Source organism: Hirundo rustica, chromosome 27, assembly GCF_015227805.2.
Source record: "Hirundo rustica isolate bHirRus1 chromosome 27, bHirRus1.pri.v3, whole genome shotgun sequence".
NCBI lineage: Eukaryota > Metazoa > Chordata > Aves > Passeriformes > Hirundinidae > Hirundo > Hirundo rustica.
Window position 1 is genome coordinate 3,284,426 of NC_053476.1, and position 17,617 is coordinate 3,302,042.

Here is a 17,617-nt window from a genome sequence, read left to right on the forward strand (position 1 = left end):
ACGCCCCCGGGGGACTGAAGCAAAGAGGCAAATCCAAGCCTTGATCGTGCGAGGGAGTTGTTTTCTTTGGTTTGTTTTTCTCTTTGAGAAAAACCCGGGGTTTTTGAGTCTGACTCAGGCGTTGTGACCTCTGACATCACCATGGTGCTGCTGCTGGTTTGCTCTGCAGGCAAAAGTTCTCGTCTGTGTTGGGTTGTTGTCAAAAATATGCTTTTATCTCACCACAAAAACACACTCAGTAAAAGTTATTAAGAAGCCTGGGTTAAAAAAAGAACTGATCTCAAAGTTTTTTGTTGGTTTGGGGGTTTGTTGGGCTGGCTTTTTTTTTTCTTTTACATTTATGTAGTTACTAGATTTTTATCACCCCAAAAACCTTCTAACCTACAAAGCTGGTACAGAGTAACGGGTACACAGCACAAAGCAGGCCCAAAGGGTAAGTTCTGAAAGGGATTTAGATGTTAAAATATAAAGCAGGCACCTTGTGAGGTTGTTCAGAAATGATTCACCAGGTAAAGTGAACCCAGAGCCCAGGCCTCTGGGAGCTTCATGCACCCAAATCCCTTCCAAACCCCTCACCTACATACAGGACTGAGCTTGGCTTCCAAGAAAGACACAAAAGCCTCATGTTTGTGCAGCAGCTGAACTTTCAGAGAAGAAAAAAAGGCTTATAGAGAAAAAACAAGGTTGGGGTTGGGGTTTTTTTTAAAAATGGTAAGAAATCACCTGTGTATCACCTGGGCAAGTCTTGCCAAGCTGCTCTGCCTGGAGCCAAACGAGCTGCAGACGCTGCTCACAAGAGAGGATTATGCTGGTGACAGAAAGAAATAAAACAGATTAAAGGAGCTTTACAGGAATAAAATATCAAAGCAAATCCGAGCGCTGGCATGGAGGGGAGGCTGGGGCAGCTCGTGCGTGTCAGGGAGCCAGAGCCTGCTCAGAGCCCTGTGCTGCAGCAAGGCAGCTCAGGGCAGGAGCAGAGACCCTGAACCTGACCTGGGGACGCCTGGAGGAGCAGCTCCAGAGCCGGTGATGGGGAGCCCACCTCCACACCGGTGTGGTGATGAGCTGGGGGTGAGGAGGGTCCTGGGAAGGGGAGGTGTGGGTGGGCAGCACACAGGGAGCAGGGTCAGACCCTCGCTCTGCTCAGGCCCTTGCCGAGGTCCCTTCTCTATCCCAAGATGTGCTTTTCCATTTCCCACCAGCTCCAAGTGCAGCCTCTGTGCCTGCCCTGTCCCAAGGAGCCAGGGATAGTTTATTTCTCCTTTTCTTGCCCCAGGTTTTGCCCTGAACCTCCAGCCAGCAAAACTTTGCTGTTCAGTTTTTTAAAAAAGAGCTATTTTGGATTTTTTTTTCCTCAATTTATCAAAAGCTCCTCAAAGCACCTTTGATCATCCACCAATCCAAACACCCCCTACCATGCTGCCACCGCCACCAAAAGGGCAGTGTGGTGTCCCTGCTCCTGTGTGACCTCCCCTCAACTGACAAGGGTTCCCAGCAGTCCCAGGTGTTGGAATACTGGAGGGAAACACCCCTCACGGCAGACTGGAGATGGAATTGGCACGGGGTTTGTGCTGGCAGAGGTGTGTGAGCTGCAGCAGGCACTGCCACCAGGAGTCCCCATCAACCTGCCCGTGAAAAGCGTGTATTCTATGGCTCTATGCAAGATATTTACTACATGTGTTATGTTGTATTGATTAGTAATGTTGTATTAATATTTTGATAGTATGGTAAATGTTGTTTTGTAGTTAAAATGTAGTTTTTATATACCAGCCACAGGAAAATGTAAATCTTTCAGAGAAAAAGAATTATTTCCTTATCAGAAGAGACCAAGTTCTCCTGCCTCGCTCAGCCCTGAAGATGCCATAGAGATTAAGGGAAAAAAAGTGACACTAACCAGAGAGAATTCTTTGTTTGAATGGAATTTATGCATCATGTATGAAATGTATGAATATTCAACAGGCTATTGCTTTTAAGAGATAATCCTTTGTTAACGGGGGTGAAGGCACCCAGACATCTGTTACTTTGTTTTTATTGTCTCCTATTGTCCTAACCCTAATTGTTCAACTTTTTATTACTCCAATTCTATTTTTATAACCATTTTATTACTATTAAACGTTTAAAATTTTAAAACAAGTGGTTGGCGTTTTTTCACGCTGCCCAAAGGACACACACAGTGCCAGCCAGCAGCTCCTGCTCCGTGTGGCTGCTCGGGGCTTGACACGGACTCAACTCCCGGCTGGAGTTCAACTCCCCTCACCCTGAGAGCTGCTGCTTGTACCAGCTCAGAGCGAGGTGCAGTTGTACCAGCTCGCACTGGGAGGTATTTATACCAATTTGCCAGATGGGGGTGAGATGCTCACAAGTCACTCAGCTGCAGCTTTGAGCTCTCCAGGCACCTGGATATGAGCTGTGGGTGCTGCATTGCAGAAGTGGGGGTTCAATCATGTCAGGCAATCAGAGAGGCTGGAATTCCACGTGTTCTCCCAGGCAGGCACCCAGCAAGCTCCAGTTTCATCCTCAGCTGTTAACAGCCAAGAGTGCTTTCAAGGAGTTGCAACACCTGCTGAAGACTTTGAATCCAGGGCTTGGAATCCCTGGGTTTGAAATCCCCCGTGTATGCAGGGTGTTACTGACAGCGACTGGCAAACCTCTCCCAGCAGATTCTGATGACCAAGTGGGATCAGGCGCTGGAATCTGAAAGCCCAGATCCCACTTCAGGTCTTTCTTGCTGTTTGTGCTCTCGGTTCCTTTCTTTCACTTTGACATTTCTTTTTCCACAGTCTTCGAGGGGTTTTTTGAAGTGGTTTTGCGCATATCAGGCTGGTATCTTATTTTGTTGTAAATCATCAGAAAGAGCTTCACTTGTGACTCCAGAAATCAGTAATTTCTGTCAACAACCAGTTTCAATTTGCTTTCATCACCCGATTCTGTTAAAAAGTCAAGAAGAAGCCATTTTAGTTCTGGCACCAGTTTCAGGGTGGGGAAAGCCAAACCAGAAAGAGTGACAGTAACAAAAACAGAAACTGAGTGAGAAATCACACTATCATGGGCTTATTACAATTTTTTAATCCCAGGGATGAGGAATGCCAGATCTGTAACAGAGGGCTGGTTGAGCTTTTCTTGGAGGAAACACTGATGGGATTCTTTCCAGTTTCTAGATCCAGTTTTCATCCAAAGGCAGCAGCAGATTGGTGTTAAACCTTCCACCTTTTGAACAGGGGAAGACAGCTCGCAGGAGTGATGTTTGCTGGATGGTCAGGGACACTTCAACTCTCACTTATTTTTAAGGCTCATAACGCTTTATCCGTTTAATCAATATCCCTTTATCTCCCTAAACCATATCTTGTTATGTCTCTAGATGATTCACTGCTCACTAGTGTTTGATATCCTGTGGGAATTGCCCAGCAGTATTTCCCTCCTGGGTGGGAAGGTTCAAACCATCTCTAGGCTCAGCTGGTGCTCATATGCCCCTCCTGACACAGCTTCTGTGACATCCCAGGAGCTTTTCTTCCCATCTTCAATCACCTCTCCTTTCCCACCCATCATTTTGAGGTGACCACTGTCTCCATGTTGAGGCCAGAAAGGATCTGGTTGTTCATCACAGCCCCTCTGCACCCAGCCCGGGCAGTGTGGGCAGACAGGAGGGAGCAGATGCCCCCAGCCCTGCCCTGAGGGACAGAGGGAGCAGCAGTGCAGATGGTCAGAGGCTGATCACCTCCTCACCCTGGGGGGGGAAGGGGAGTGTCTCTGTCCCTGCCAGCCTGACCCCTCCCCGCTGGCGTCTCCGGGTCTGTTTCCTTCCTCATGTCTCAGTTCCTGGGCTCCTGGATGAGGGAGCTGCTTTCATGGAATAGAATCACAGAGTCACTTGAGTTGGAAAAGGCCTCCAAGGTCACCAAGTCCAACCTGAGACTGATGCCCATGTTACCAACCAGAGCAGAGCACTGAGTGCCACATCCAGTCATTCCCTGAACACATCCAGGGGTGGGGACTCCACCACCTCCCTAGGCAGCCCCTTCCAGTGCCTGAGCACCCTGCCCAGGAAGAAATTCTTGCTGATGTCCAACTGTTTAGTGCAGGGCAGATGCCAATTTGGTAAATCTTTTATTTCTCCTCAAAAAAAAGAGAACTGGAGATCCAGGCCATCACCTAGGACATGATGTGGGCACAAAGCAGGTGAATTCCCAGTGACACTGGGTGTGCCCTTCTCTGCTGTGGCTGACCACCACGGGCAGCTGAGCATCCCAATCAGAGTCTGGCGCTGCACAGATTGCTTCCTCCCTTCGGAGGATAAGGATCTGTTGATAACCTGGTGGTGAGATCACAATCACAAGATGTTTCTCAGGGCATCCCCTACACCCGCTCAAAGAACCCTGCTGGGTGAAGAATCCCAGCTTGGTGCCACTCTTAAGGTCAGGAATTTACTTATGATTTCACTTCTGCTATTTTATATTTGCCTGAGGAACAACAGCGTCAACACCTCCCTGGAGTGACCCTGCTGACTTCCACCACAAACCCCCCTGGATGTCCCCAGACGTCAGAGGAGGTGTCTGGGCAGGAGCAAGGCCGGAGCTGGGAGATCCTGGGCACCTGGGGTTGGCATTGCCAGGCAGAGGGAGCAGCAGGGCAGACGTCAGGGTCCCCCCTTGACGTCAGTGCAAGGATGTGACCAGGAAGTACAGCTGGGAAAGGTCTACCCTGAACTCACCAACACTTCTATCTGGGCAGCCCTGGCTTCCTCCAGCCATGGGGACAAACCTTCCCATGGCTCACGTCAGCCAGAGGGTGGAACAGGGGGATGGAGCCGGTGTTTCCATCTCAAATCACCTAAAGCAAAACCGGTGGGAAATACACAAAAAGTTTCGAATCCACGATGTGAGAACATCCTGTGTTGTGCTTCTCTCAGACCAAATTCCACCTCCTTAGGCAAAGCCCTGAGTTCTCATCTCCAAGGTGCTTGAGCCTGCACATGCCACCTGGGAATCTTCTCCTGGAGCTCTGGGATCTTTCCCACCTCAGGATGTCTGTGAGACCGTGTTGAGACATCCCACAGGAGTTCCAGTTTTACACACAGGCCAGGGATGTGAAACACAGAGCTAAACTTCCATTGCTGAGTGAGTCGCAATTTAATGTCAGGACAATTCAAGATTGCTCAGTTCAATTCAGTTCAACCCAATATTGCAGTTCAAGTGGAACCAATGAGAACTGAACTGATATCTGAGCAACTTCCTGTGGAATTTATCAGGAGCTGCATTTTCATTGAGAGCTGCCACCCAGCTTCTGCTGCAGCCTGGGCAGCAGATTTAAATCACTGACTTCCACTCTCCTGGGTGCTGGAGGGGAGCAGAGGGACCCAGAGACTGGAATACCTGGTAATTTGGTTCTTTTTATATAGTTAATTAACCATGGGATAACAATTAGGTTCTAGTAGCACAGTTCAATGGCTTTCACGGGCACAGCTCAGGCCTGGCACTGTCTGAGGTTGGTCTGTCTGCTCACACAGGATCCCAGTTTTGTGAAAAGCAGCTCATGGGACGCCCAGGTTCAGGCAACATGTCAAAGAGATGGAATCACTCAGGCACGAAATAGGCTGCAAATATACGCAATCAAATTAAGCAAAGATTAAATAAATGTTCTGAGAACTCCCTTGGGTATAAAACGTGACTCTAACAGGAAGTTCAGTGACATACATAGACAGCAAATTGTTTATTTCAAATATCCCCATTTCAACTATTCCCATTCTTTTTAAGAAAAACAGTTTGCTTGAATGGACTCTAACAACACACAACCTTGCACGTACCAAAACTTTGAAGCTGGACTTTGGGACCATGGGCAGAAAACAGGCTGCAAACCTTCTTGCACCTGCCTCGCCTTCGGCTTCAGCCAGCGTGGACGTGGGGATGGATCCACCAGAACTCTGCCTCGTGCCTCTCCCTGGAGCAGGGTGAGCACAGAGCACCCCGAGGAGCCCAGGCCCCCTCTGCACACCCACAGCTCCCCAGGCAGCGCTGGGATCCTGTGTGGAGCCTCGGCAGCGCTGTTACACCCCTGGATTCCGGGTATTCTGCCGGTACCCAAGGGAAACCTTTCATCTCAGGTCCTCCTTGGCGGAAGTGGTTACGAGATAAAGCTCTCGAGGCAGCGTACCTGCCTGAGTACCTGATGAGCAAACAGAGCAATAAATAGCTGCAGAGATGTGAACGGCACCTGCTGACTGAGATAAGCGCCGGGAGAGGTGCGGAGGAGTCGGTGCCGCGCACTCAGAGAGCACCAAGGTGAGGAAAACAGTCACAGTTGTCCTGCCCCACAGCACCCTGACCCCCCAAAAACTCCAAAATCCTGAGTACCCCAGCACCCTGCTCCCTGAGCAGCCCGAAATGGGCTCAGAACCACACCAGCCCTGCTCCACTGAGAGGGAGGCACTGGGAAGGATTTTGATTTGGGCTGGGACCACGTCGAAAGAGGGTCTGAAACTGGATCTGAGTCTTCATAAAGGACCTAAAACAATCCGCAGGAGCCTCAAACTACCCTCAGCTTCAGATATATTTAATCTGGGCAGAGATTCCATCCTGTGATTCCCCTGTTTTTCCACCTGGCTGCAGTAACAGCACTAACATTAAGAAGACAGAGAGGACAAGTTGCCAAAGGTATCACCTGTAGGTGAGCCTGGCTTCGGAAAAAAAGCAAATTTGTGAGGAGCAGGAGACGTTTGTCTGAGAGACAACCCCTCTATCTGAGGGGTCTGTTCCAAGAGCAGACCCCCCTTTGACACCCACCAGACACAAGCCACTGGTTTGCCTTGGGGGAAAGCACGACATTGACAAAGTTCAGAGCCTTTTGGGGAAGACAAAAATACCCAGAAAGAGAAAAGGGGGAAGGCACTGAGCCACTGACAGTGCAGCGAGGGAGGATGAAGGGCTGTTGGTCATGGATGGTCCTGTGCACTGAGAATTTTCATCCTGAACACCCTTCCCAAAACAGGTCTGGGGGATGGGATGGGATGGGATGGGATGGGATGGGATGGGATGGGATGGGATGGGATGGGATGGGATGGGATGGGATGGGATAGGATGGGATGGGATGGGATGGGATAGGATGGGATGGGATGGGATGGGATCCTCTCTTTCCTCCAGCACTGAGGGCTCCACAGATGAAGCAGGATTTGCTGGAGAGGGGAGCTAAGAAAGAGCCTCCTTCCCCTGTTTCCTTCACCACAGACAATTCCTCGTGTGTGAGCCCAAAAGCAGAGCCCACTTCACTTCCCTGAGTGTCAGAACACGCCGAGACAGCACCTGAGCACCCCCAGAGCTCAGCACAGCTCTGAACACAAGAGAAGCAAGAGGAGGAGGAGGAGGGTCTACTAAATGTCAGTGACATCAGGGTGCCCGTGAGCTCCTCACAGGGGTGCAGGAAGTATAAAAGCAGAGTTCCCCGAGGAGGGTCCCTGGCAGGAGCTGGGGAGGCGGCGCTGGAGCGGGTGATGCTCTGTGACCTCTGTGACTGGATCCTGCTGGAACCACACCATGGATGGGGGTGAGTACCTGGGCTGCAGCCTCGGGCTGTGTCTTCAGCTTTATTAATGATGCCCTGTGACACGGGAGTGGAGCGCTTCTATCAGGGTATTTAAACAGTATAAAAGACTTTCATCTTCCTCATTTTATTATTAAAAAAACAACAAATGCACAGTTCTCTTTTAGAAGCTCAGAAACCTCAAATCACTTCAGAAGCAAACACTAAAAAAAGGTTGCGAGGCAATTTTAAGGGGCCCTTTTGTTCTGAAGCAAATGGAATCTTGCATAATTCACACCTTTTCTTCTGTGTTCTTAATTAAAAAAAAAAAAATAGAGAAAGAGAGAGAACACTCTCCCTAGCAACATTTTAATTCAGTGAATCAATCGAGGAATCAGGAACAAGAAGAGCTGAGCTGGTTCACTGAGCCCATCCAGTCTTCTGCAAATTATTTCTATTAAAAAATATCTGCAGGAGCACTGGGGGAAGCAGGATGCATTGGCGATGCAGGAGGCTCTGGGGATGGTCAGGGGGGTGGATGCAGGAAGTTCTGGGAAATAAAGGAAGCTCTGGGGATGCAGGGAAAAGAGGGGGCAGGTCCCACAGGAGCCTCCATGCAGGAGCAGGGAATGGGCCGATTCTTTCTCCTGGATGTCTCCTCAGAGCCCCTGGCAATCAATGGCTCAGGAAATTCCTGGGTTTTGGAATCCCTGCATCCAAACCAACACCCAGCTGGACCTCCCCACCACACATCAGTCTTCTCGTTTAAACTTTTGGCCTCTGCATCATCCTGTGGGCCCTTCCTGGGCTGCTTGTTCCAAGGGGTTCAGTGTCCAGGGGCAGCTGAACTTTGGCTCCTGGGAGAGGTTAAACATGACAGGGAAAAGAAAGGGTTACTGAGAACCTGACCAGATTATTATAATGTTCCTGCTTTGGGTTTTTTTGTTGTACTATTGTGTTTCAGAGGAATATCTCATTTCCCTGGAAGGCGCACCACGGTGGTGCTTTCCTTAAAACACAACTTGCTCACTTCAGGAGGAAATTTTTTACTTGCTTCTCTCATCTTATCTTATCTTATCCTATCTTTTGATTCACAGTTTCCTGAAAGGAGGAGAGGTAGATAATTAATAACTTTCTTCTGTGATAGATCAGTGAACACATGAAATAAGAGCATGGTTGGGTTTCACTGTGTCTCATTCCTGAGATGACAGAGTCCTTCCTCTGCCAGTTGTGAGGAGGGGAAGGGGGAGAACAGGCTGTTAACTGCCAATAGGCATTAGATCACTTAAGTATGATTAGCTTTTCTCAGAAATACCTGGTTCTTCCCCCAGAAGCCTCCTGTACTGCTGGAGAAGGGGCACCAGAAACTGGCACATGTGTAAAATACAGAGAGCTGGTTAATCACTGCCTACACGTGTGCTGAGGCAGGAACTCTTGCTTTGCAATGCTGGATGGCCAAAAAATGTTCTTTCACCACGAGGGTTTGGCCAGAGCAGATTTGCTCAGCTTTGCCAATGCTCCCTAAAGCATTCCCAACTCCTGCTTTGCTAAAGCATTCCCAGCTCCTGCTTTGCTCTCATGCATCTGATCCCTAAAGCATTCCCAACTCCTGCTTTGCTCTCATGCACCTGATCCCTAAAGCATTCCCAGCTCCTGCTTTGCTCTCATGCATCTGATCCCTAAAGCATTCCAAGCTCCTGCTTTGCTCCCATGCATCTGATCCCTAAAGCATTCCCAGCTCCTGCTTTGCTCTCATGCATCTGATCCCCAAAGCATTCCCAACTCCTGCTTTGCTCTCTGGCTGCAGCAGCAGCCAGACCCTCCTGAGGTGCCCTGGTCATTTGTGTGATCTGGTTAAGCACCCTCAGGGCTGTGTCTCTCTCCTCTTGCAGGCAGATGTCCTGGTTCCAAATACTTCCACTGTCTGAGGCCTTTCTGGGCGCCCCTGAGGGGACTCACTGCTCCTGCAGCTGCTCTAACCTTGCTTCCAGCTGGTAGCTGGTGCTGAGGGAGATGCAGATAAACTGGGAGGGATCCACCTGTCCAAACTCGCCCACTCTTCTGCCACAGCACGGCCTGAACTGTTCCCCAGGTGCCCAGCCCAGGTGCCCACCCCAGGGCACCTGAACCGGGGTTTAAAAACACCAAAACACCTGTTTCATTGCCTTTGCTATCGAGGGAGCACGAACAGCTGTCAGGGATGATTCCTGCCCCTTGGGCTTAATCCGTGCAGGAAGATTGTGAAACTGAGCTGTTCCCATGCCCTGCCATGAACAGAGATCTTCCTTCCTTCATTCCCATGGAGCAATTCCCTTTTTCCACCTGTTTCCTTCAGGACAAGGGTGGCCTCAAAGCAGCACCTCCCAGGCTGACAGACATGAGGGCTGACACGTTTAGGGCCAGGCTGACTCATTTGCCCTGGTGGGGTTTTGATGTATTTTTATAAATGAGGTTTCTAGTGCAACTGGTTGCAGGGACTTTTGAGAGGGTTTTTTGGGTTTTTGTGTTTTTGGGGTTTTTTGGGTTTTTTTCTTAGTATTTTGAGGAAGAAAACTTTAAGATCTTTAAGGGAATACCCACAGCAGCCAACTGCCAGGAGGTGTAAAAAAGAAAGAAAAAGTAAAGGAATGTACCTAAACTGCCTGATAAACTGTAGAGCGAGAGCCGTGTCACGATAATTGTTTCTGCTCACTGCCCCAGACCACAAGAGGAGCTGGGGGAGATCCAAGTCCTGTCCAGTCTGACCAAAACCAGCGACACAAACACGCTCAAACTGGTGCAGAGGGAGCAGGAGGCAGCAGGGCCTCTCTGCTCGTGCTGTTGCAAATGTGTAATCTGAGGTGGGGGCACAGAAGAGGGGCAGAAACAGCAGAGCTTTTCTTCGTATTGAGAAGTCATTTGACATTTAAGACACTTGAAACGGCAACTGAGAAGGGGGAGAAAAAAAGAAACCTGTGGTGATCTTCAAAGGAATGATATGGGCTGAACTGTTTCAGGAGTTGGTTGAGTCACGTTCTCGGTCCTGTTTTTCTAGGGTGATAAGAAAACAGAGCAGAGCAGAGCAAAGGAGCCCTCAGCAGGGCTGGGGCTGGTCAGGGAGCTTGCAAACCAATCCACGGAGAGCTGCTGGGGTCTGGTTTAGGTGGGTGCTTTTCCTCCATGGAACGAGCTTGGTTCTTCTCTGCCTCTCACCCAGCTGCCACGGGGGTAATTTGCTGGTGGGGCTGAGCTGCCAGCACAGGTACTCCTCACCCACCCACAGGCAGCACCAGCTCCACGAGTCCCAGGGAAGCCAGGCTATTTAGAAGGTGCAACAGGAGGCTGCTGTGGCGCTGGCAGAGTCAGGGACCCCGTGGCTGTATCCCAGGCAGGAAGAGCAGTTGCAGTCTGTGCTTGCTTAAACCCACCCAGTGAGTCTCAGTCCTTGGGGCTTTTAGTGTGTTTCCTGTATCATATGCAAAAGTTTGAAGGGGAGATAACCACAGCAGACACCAAACCTCTTTCTGCAGTCTGGGGCTGGTTAGAGTGAAAGCCACTGGCTGGACAGAACAGCCAGAAGCTTCACTTCACCCTCAGTCCCTGCCTTGCACTCCTCCACTCCTGAGCCACCTGCACTCAGGGCTCCCATGGGAACCCCTCAGGTTCCCCCAGGAGGGTTTGGAGAAGGCGAGGGGAGGATGAACACAACTGAGCACACAGCTGCATGAGCATAAAAGATGAAAATAAGGGGGAAGGCGAGACAGAGCTTCTGGGAGAGCTCAGGGAAGGCGCTCACAGCAGGCCTGGGGATGAGCAGTACGAGTTTTCACACGTGGCTGAGGATCTCTCACCCACACATCACCCTCACGTATCAAAAACATCTCCTCTCACAGGTAACTCTGTCTGTTATTAGTGAAGCTGTTGCATGTGCCTGAACACAGGGGCTCGGTGCAGTGACTGTGGTCACCTGCAGTGGAAGTTCATCATCCTGGTCTGCTGCAGCATCAGCAGGAGCCTGGCACAGCAGGCTCCAAACTGAAACCAGGCAGACACGAAGCACAGGAATCAGTCACATCCATCAACTACCAGGCCATGAGGAGCCAGGCAGAGTTCTGGGAGGAGCAGGCAGCTGAAAGCCAAAGCTATCTCCTTGCTCAGTGCCCCCAGAGCAGAAAACCCACAGGGGTTGGGGCTGCAGGGACCAGCCAGTGCCCGGACGGACATCCTGGGCCAATGCACCCCTCAGAGTGGGACACATCTCCTCCTCACACCAGAGTGGGGCCCGGGGCTTTCCCATTGTCACCTTCCAGTTGAGCAACTTTCAGTGACAACTGCAAACTGGTTACAAACTGTAAAACCAGTGAGAGAAAGCTTTCCCTGGCCCCTGCCCTGCAAACCACAGCAGGAAGAGCTGCTCGGCTGAGATTGCTCTCGGCACCATCACACCTAGCTCTGAATTCAGTTTTTCCTCCCAGCTGTCAGCATTCTGTATTTTCACATCCCAAGGCAGCAGAAGTCAACTCCTGACATTTAGAGACAAGCAATAAATTTCAGGCGGTTCCAGTTCAATCTGTCCCACGGGGAGCTGAGCTCTCCTCTCCACAGCCCAGGCACCACACGGGCACAGCTGGGCCGGATTTACGGCCCTCACAGCTGGATATTTTTACACAGATTGAGCTGCACCCTCACTGCTCAAACAAAAGGGAACAGGCTGCTGGCTGCCTGTGGGGAAAAGTAATGGATAAAATCAAAATGGGTGCGCTGTGCCCGAGTTAAGAGTCCTCAGCCTTCCCTGCACAGAGTCCTGGGCAGCCTGGTCTAGAGGAAGACATCTCTGCTCACTGCAGGGGGCTGGACTGAACGACCTTTAGAGGCCCCTTCCAGCCCGACTGCTCCGTGATTCCGGGAGGCCAGAGGAGCCAGACTCCTGAGACTCCACCGCTGCTCTGACAGTAACACGCACGGCCCTGGGTTATCGTGCTGGCATCTTCCCCAGGTTTTGGTTTCCTCAGCAGTGAGGGCTCTGCAGGTTTCACAGTGCCATGGTCAACATGACCCACTGGTTTTTCCAAGTGAGAACCACGTGGAAAGCCCCACTCAGCCACTAACGCAGCATCTCCTTCTTCCCCAGGCAAACAGCTAAAGGTCGCCGTTGTTTTCAGCCTGCCACTCGTTTTTCAGGTAAGATGTTTTCAACAACGTCGTTGGAATCCAGCTGCTTTGTGCTGTGGGTAAAGGGAGATCTCAAAAACTCGGAGCAGCCACCCACGGTCCCAGAAATGTGTGGGGACACCGCTGCTCACCCCAGGATCCAGTGTGGGAGGTGAGACCAGAGCCCAGCTAGAGAAAAACAAACAAGAGAATCAAAACAGAGAAAAATGGTGACAAAACACAGTGATTTTCAGATGGCCTGGGCTGTGTGAGTCCTCCTTCTGCCCCAAAAGGAGCATTTCCAGGACACACAGGAGTGCACCACATTGATTTCAGGGAGCAGCCGGTTCCTGCTCTCTGCAAATTCCTGGTCAGGGTGCTGAGCTCTGACCAAGCGCAGAGCTGCAGAGGGATGCACCAGAGGAGGAAGAGTTCAGCATCTTCCCCTGCCTGCTCTTGCTCAGAGTCCCCTGGCCCAGCAAGGAGGAGCCCAAGCTGTGCCACCACCTGCTCCCAAACCCGGGGCCGGGTCCCGGTGCCCGCAGTCCCTTGGCAGCCATGGCACAGCCGAGCCCGTGCTTTTCCCTTTCACTGCTGGCAGGATGTGGTGAAAGCCAAACCTGCTGAGGTGGAGAGCACCGAGATGCTCCCCGATAAAGGGTGGGGGTATCCAGGGGAAACCTTTCATGTCTGTGCGACGGGGAGAAGCTTCTGGAGACTAATAAGTGACGAAAAGCGGGGCACGGATCCCGCAGGCCCTGTCTGCCCCGCAGGTTGTGGCAGTGTAGGAAGATGAAACAAGAGTAATCAGAACTGAAATCAGGGGCCTGAATGAGATGCCGGCCCCGCGTCGGAGCCGACACGGAAACAGCTTCCTGCTGCACTCGCTGCGCTTCCTCACGGTCTCACCGGCACCTTCGTTGATTTTTAATTTAGCTGAAGGGTGTTTTGTTTCTCACGTTTTATCTGACAGCTGGCTGTGCACACAGCTGGAGGCAGGTCCTGGAACACTCTGGAAAGCTGCCGCACATCTGAGGGTCTGCAGGTGTTACTTCGGCTGAGCACAAAATATTTCTGGTGGAATTCCCACTCAAAGCCCCCCAAAAAGCCCCAAACCTCACATATTTATGGGAAACTCTTTGAGCCACGAGATGGTGCCAGCTCTGTTTGTGATGTCGGCATGAGACAGAACTTAGGAACCCCTGAGACTTCTGTCCAGGCTCCTTTCCTGGCATGTGGGCAACACAGTCCCTTGTCTCAACACACTCTTCTTCTCTTTCCTGTTCTAGTTCTGTGCCGGGGACAATGTCACTGATGACTACGACTCCAACAGCACCATTGACTACAGCATGTTTGAGTCCCTGTGTGAGAAGGAGGAGGTCCGTATCTTCCGTGCCACCTTCCTCCCGACCATGTACAGCCTCATCTGCTTCATGGGGCTGCTGGGGAACGGGCTGGTGATGCTCACCTACATCTACTTCAAGAGGCTGAAGACCATGACAGACATCTACTTGCTGAACCTGGCTGTGGCAGACATCCTCTTCCTGCTGACCCTTCCCTTCTGGGCCACCAGCGCAGCCACAAACTGGCTTTTTGGGAGCTTTGCCTGCAAAGCCGTCTACTGCATCTGCAAAATGAGTTTCTTCAGCGGGATGCTGCTCCTCCTGTCCATCAGCATCGACAGGTACTTCGCCATCGTCCAGGCTGCCTCGGCCCATCGCCTGCGTCCCCGGATGATATTCATCAGCAAGGTGACCTGCATTCTCATCTGGCTCCTGGCCTTCATCCTCTCGATCCCTGAGCTGGTCCACAGTGGCCTCAACAACTCGGGGAGCAGTCCCCGTTGTTCCATCATCGCTAATGACTTGCAGACCTTCAACACTGGCATCAAAGTGTCCCAAATGGTGTTTGGCTTCTTAATTCCCCTCCTGGTCATGTCCTTCTGCTACCTCATCATCATCAGAACATTACTCCAGGCCCGCAACTTCGAGAAGAACAAAGCCATCAAGGTCATCATCGCCGTGGTCATCGTCTTCATCGTCTTCCAGCTGCCCTACAACGGCGTCATGCTGGCCAAGACCATCTCAGCCTTCAACCAGACCAGCTCGTGCGAGGAGAGCAAGAAGCTGGACGTGGCGGATGATGTGACCTACACCCTGGCCTGCTTCCGATGCTGCCTCAACCCCTTCCTCTACGCCTTCATCGGCGTCAAATTCCGCACCGACCTCTTCAAGCTGCTGAAGGAGCTGGGCTGCCTGAGCCAGGAGCGCCTCTGGCAGCTCACCTCCTGCCGCGACAACAAGAGGTCCTCCTTCGCCATGGAGACAGAGACAACCACCACCTTCTCCCCGTGAGACGAGCTCCAGGCGCGCTTTGGTCGAGCTGAAATGGTTTTGGATGTTTTCTCTAGTCTGAACTCCTGGCAGAGCAAGACCTGCCACACTGCAGAGAAGTCGAGGGGAAAATCCAGAAGCCTCCCCCTATTTTGAGCAGTGAGGACTGCTGGCCAATATCTCACGGGTGGAGAGACTTTACAACAGAGTTGTCACTAATAGCAAAGCAAGGGAGAGGTGGTGAGTCCACAATTTCTCCTGTCATTTCACCTTCAGCTTAGTCGTTCCCTGTCAAAATGAGAAATGCTCAGAATAGAACATTTACCCTAAAAGCGACAAGTACCGAGAGGAAACAGAGCAGCAGGGCTGTCATTTGGGGCTGAGCTGCCGGGAGCATCACCCTGCTTTGATGTTGCTTTTAACAAGACTGCAGCTCAGCAATCCCACAGAAATGCCCTTGCACTGAGTCAGTCCAAGGCCACTCCGCAGCTGCAGCCCTGGGCTCGATCCAACACAGAGCCCCAGCTGTGGAGCATCCGAGCACACGCCTGCTCTGCCTTCCCCCATGAAAACTGAGAGATGACCACAGCTAATGAGAAATCCATACAAACTCCAGCCGTCATTTCAATTACTTTGTGTAATATTGTAGCCACTCGTAGCTCTGCCAGGTAAAGTACAAATTCCACTTTACTCCTGCCTGTATCCCGTTTCTGGGCTATCACCTGCTGACCTTGAGATAAATACGAATGTGGGTTTTCTCCTCCCTTCCCAGTCCTTCTAGCAGGACTTCAGCTGCCTTTGAAGTCAGATCTGTATTTCACTCATAAGCTACTGGGGCGTGTTTAGCGTCGGTGCTGTCGGCACCAGGAAAGGCTCCGCTCTCTGAGGTTTGATCTGAACACAGCCCCACCGCTGCCAGGGCCACGGCAGCTGAACAGCAGATTACTGTCGTGGCAAGTCACACCTTGGAGGAGCTCAGACCGTAATTCCAGCTGGCGCTTTTACGGGAAGAGCGAAGATTCCTGATGACAGGTGAACGCTCTGGGAACCGCTGTGGTGGGACACTGAATGTCAGCTGGGAGGAGCTGCTGCACGCCCGGTGCAGCTGGCCCTGGCCCTGGCCCGTGTGCTCGGATCCCACAGCACCCAGCTCTCCCAGAGCCATAGCAGCGGAGAGAGGTCTCAGCCTGGAGCTGCTCCCGGGGCTGACAGGGGAGACATGTCCATGTTCCCCTGAACACACAGAGCCATGAGCAGCAAAACACTCACTAAACAGACATTTATCCTTTCTTTCAACACACGGATCCTTCAGCAGTGACACAGAGAACTCTCTGGTTCATGGGTTGGAGAGCAGTGCTTTAGAGAATTGAGGATTAGAACCATCCTTCCAAGGAAGGATTCACCGGCTGGTCACTGCCAGTTATTTACCTGGCTGCCACCAAATCTAAATAAATTCTCCATAAACCATTCACCTCTGGTGTATGGGATTTTTGTCAAGGGCTGGGATTTGGGAACAGAGGACATTCTGCTCCTGTGTTCAGGTGTTGAACTCATTTTCATTTACAATGCCCAGGTAACTGTACAGAAGTGTCACATGAAACAGAGGGTCACAACTGACACTGAACAGTTATTTGCCCTCGCTTTCCTTCTCATCCTTATCTGGGCAAGACACAGCTATCATGATCTTGGCCAGAGCCAGGGACACCCCCAGCACGGGATCTTTGCAGTTTCTCTCATCAGTAACAATACATTGTTAATGTATATTCAATATGTAAAGCTGCTTTACACGAAGTTCAATGTGTTCATGAATGTACCCCGAGAACACTCTGCTTCCATGGAACCTTTTGATGCAGAATCCATTCACCTTATTCCAGCCAGGAAACTGCTCCACCAGCACATGGAGCTTTTATCTATTTGTGTCCTGTAAATAAAAGCCATTCCCCTCCTGGGAATGAAGAGGTCTTCAGGTCCTTACAAACCAGATGAGCTCCAAACAGGACAACACACAGCTGCCACCATAAATGAGATGCAGAGGCACCCTCTGGGACAGCTGCAGCTGCCTCAGCAAGGCGGTGCTGATGTCAGAGTACCTGGCTTTCCCCAGTTAAATTTAACGGACAGAAACAAATTTGCATCCAATTTAGATGAGTCATGTTAACGTTGGCCTAAGATCCCAACCTGAGGTTCTCCACTGATGTCTGAAAACTGACTGTATTTTGCTACTTGAGAAAAATAAATTATAACGATTTGAACAAAATGCTTCTGGTTTTCCATTGCATTTTCTCCATCCTTGTACAGTCCTTGTCAATGCTTCTGTCCTGTCAGGAGCTGTTTGAACAGCTCAGCTTCTTACCAGTGCTGCCCTGCAGGAAAGAGAGCGTGGAAAATAAACTAAATAGAAAAATGTTTGTTTACTTCATCTGCTGATGGATTATAAAAGAAACAAGCCAGCAGCAAGTTAAGGAGTTTTTAGATGAACTACAAACCCACCTGCTCCACAGCTGGATGTACCTAATGGCTACTCACCGACCTTTGAGGGAAAATTCTTCGAGCTGTAGCATTTTATTGTTCACGTTTAATTAAAACTCAGTAATAAACCGCCACATTACTGTGGGAATTGCTCACAGGGAGAGGCAGCAGCTATA

General features: G+C 50.8%; 1 protein-coding gene across 3 annotated transcripts; it reads left to right on the forward strand.

Moving 5' to 3' along the window:
- Positions 1-7,493: 7,493 nt before the first annotated feature.
- CCR7 (C-C motif chemokine receptor 7) lies at positions 7,494-16,928 on the forward strand. 3 transcript variants are annotated; one of them, XR_005704136.1, is made up of 4 exons: positions 7,494-7,533; positions 12,620-12,669; positions 13,929-15,640; positions 15,745-16,928. XR_005704136.1 is itself a non-coding variant. In XM_040087383.1 (3 exons), the coding sequence occupies exons 1-3, from the start codon at positions 7,524-7,526 to the stop codon at positions 14,991-14,993; spliced, it is 1,125 nt and encodes a 374-aa protein (XP_039943317.1). In that variant the 5' UTR covers positions 7,494-7,523; the 3' UTR covers positions 14,994-16,928. The 3 variants fall into 3 exon arrangements, 2 of the variants coding, with proteins under 2 accessions (XP_039943317.1, XP_039943318.1); XM_040087383.1 differs by having other exon boundaries at positions 13,929-16,928; XM_040087384.1 differs by lacking the exon at positions 7,494-7,533 and adding an exon at positions 12,243-12,484 and having other exon boundaries at positions 13,929-16,928.
- The last annotated feature ends 689 nt before the right edge of the window (positions 16,929-17,617 follow it).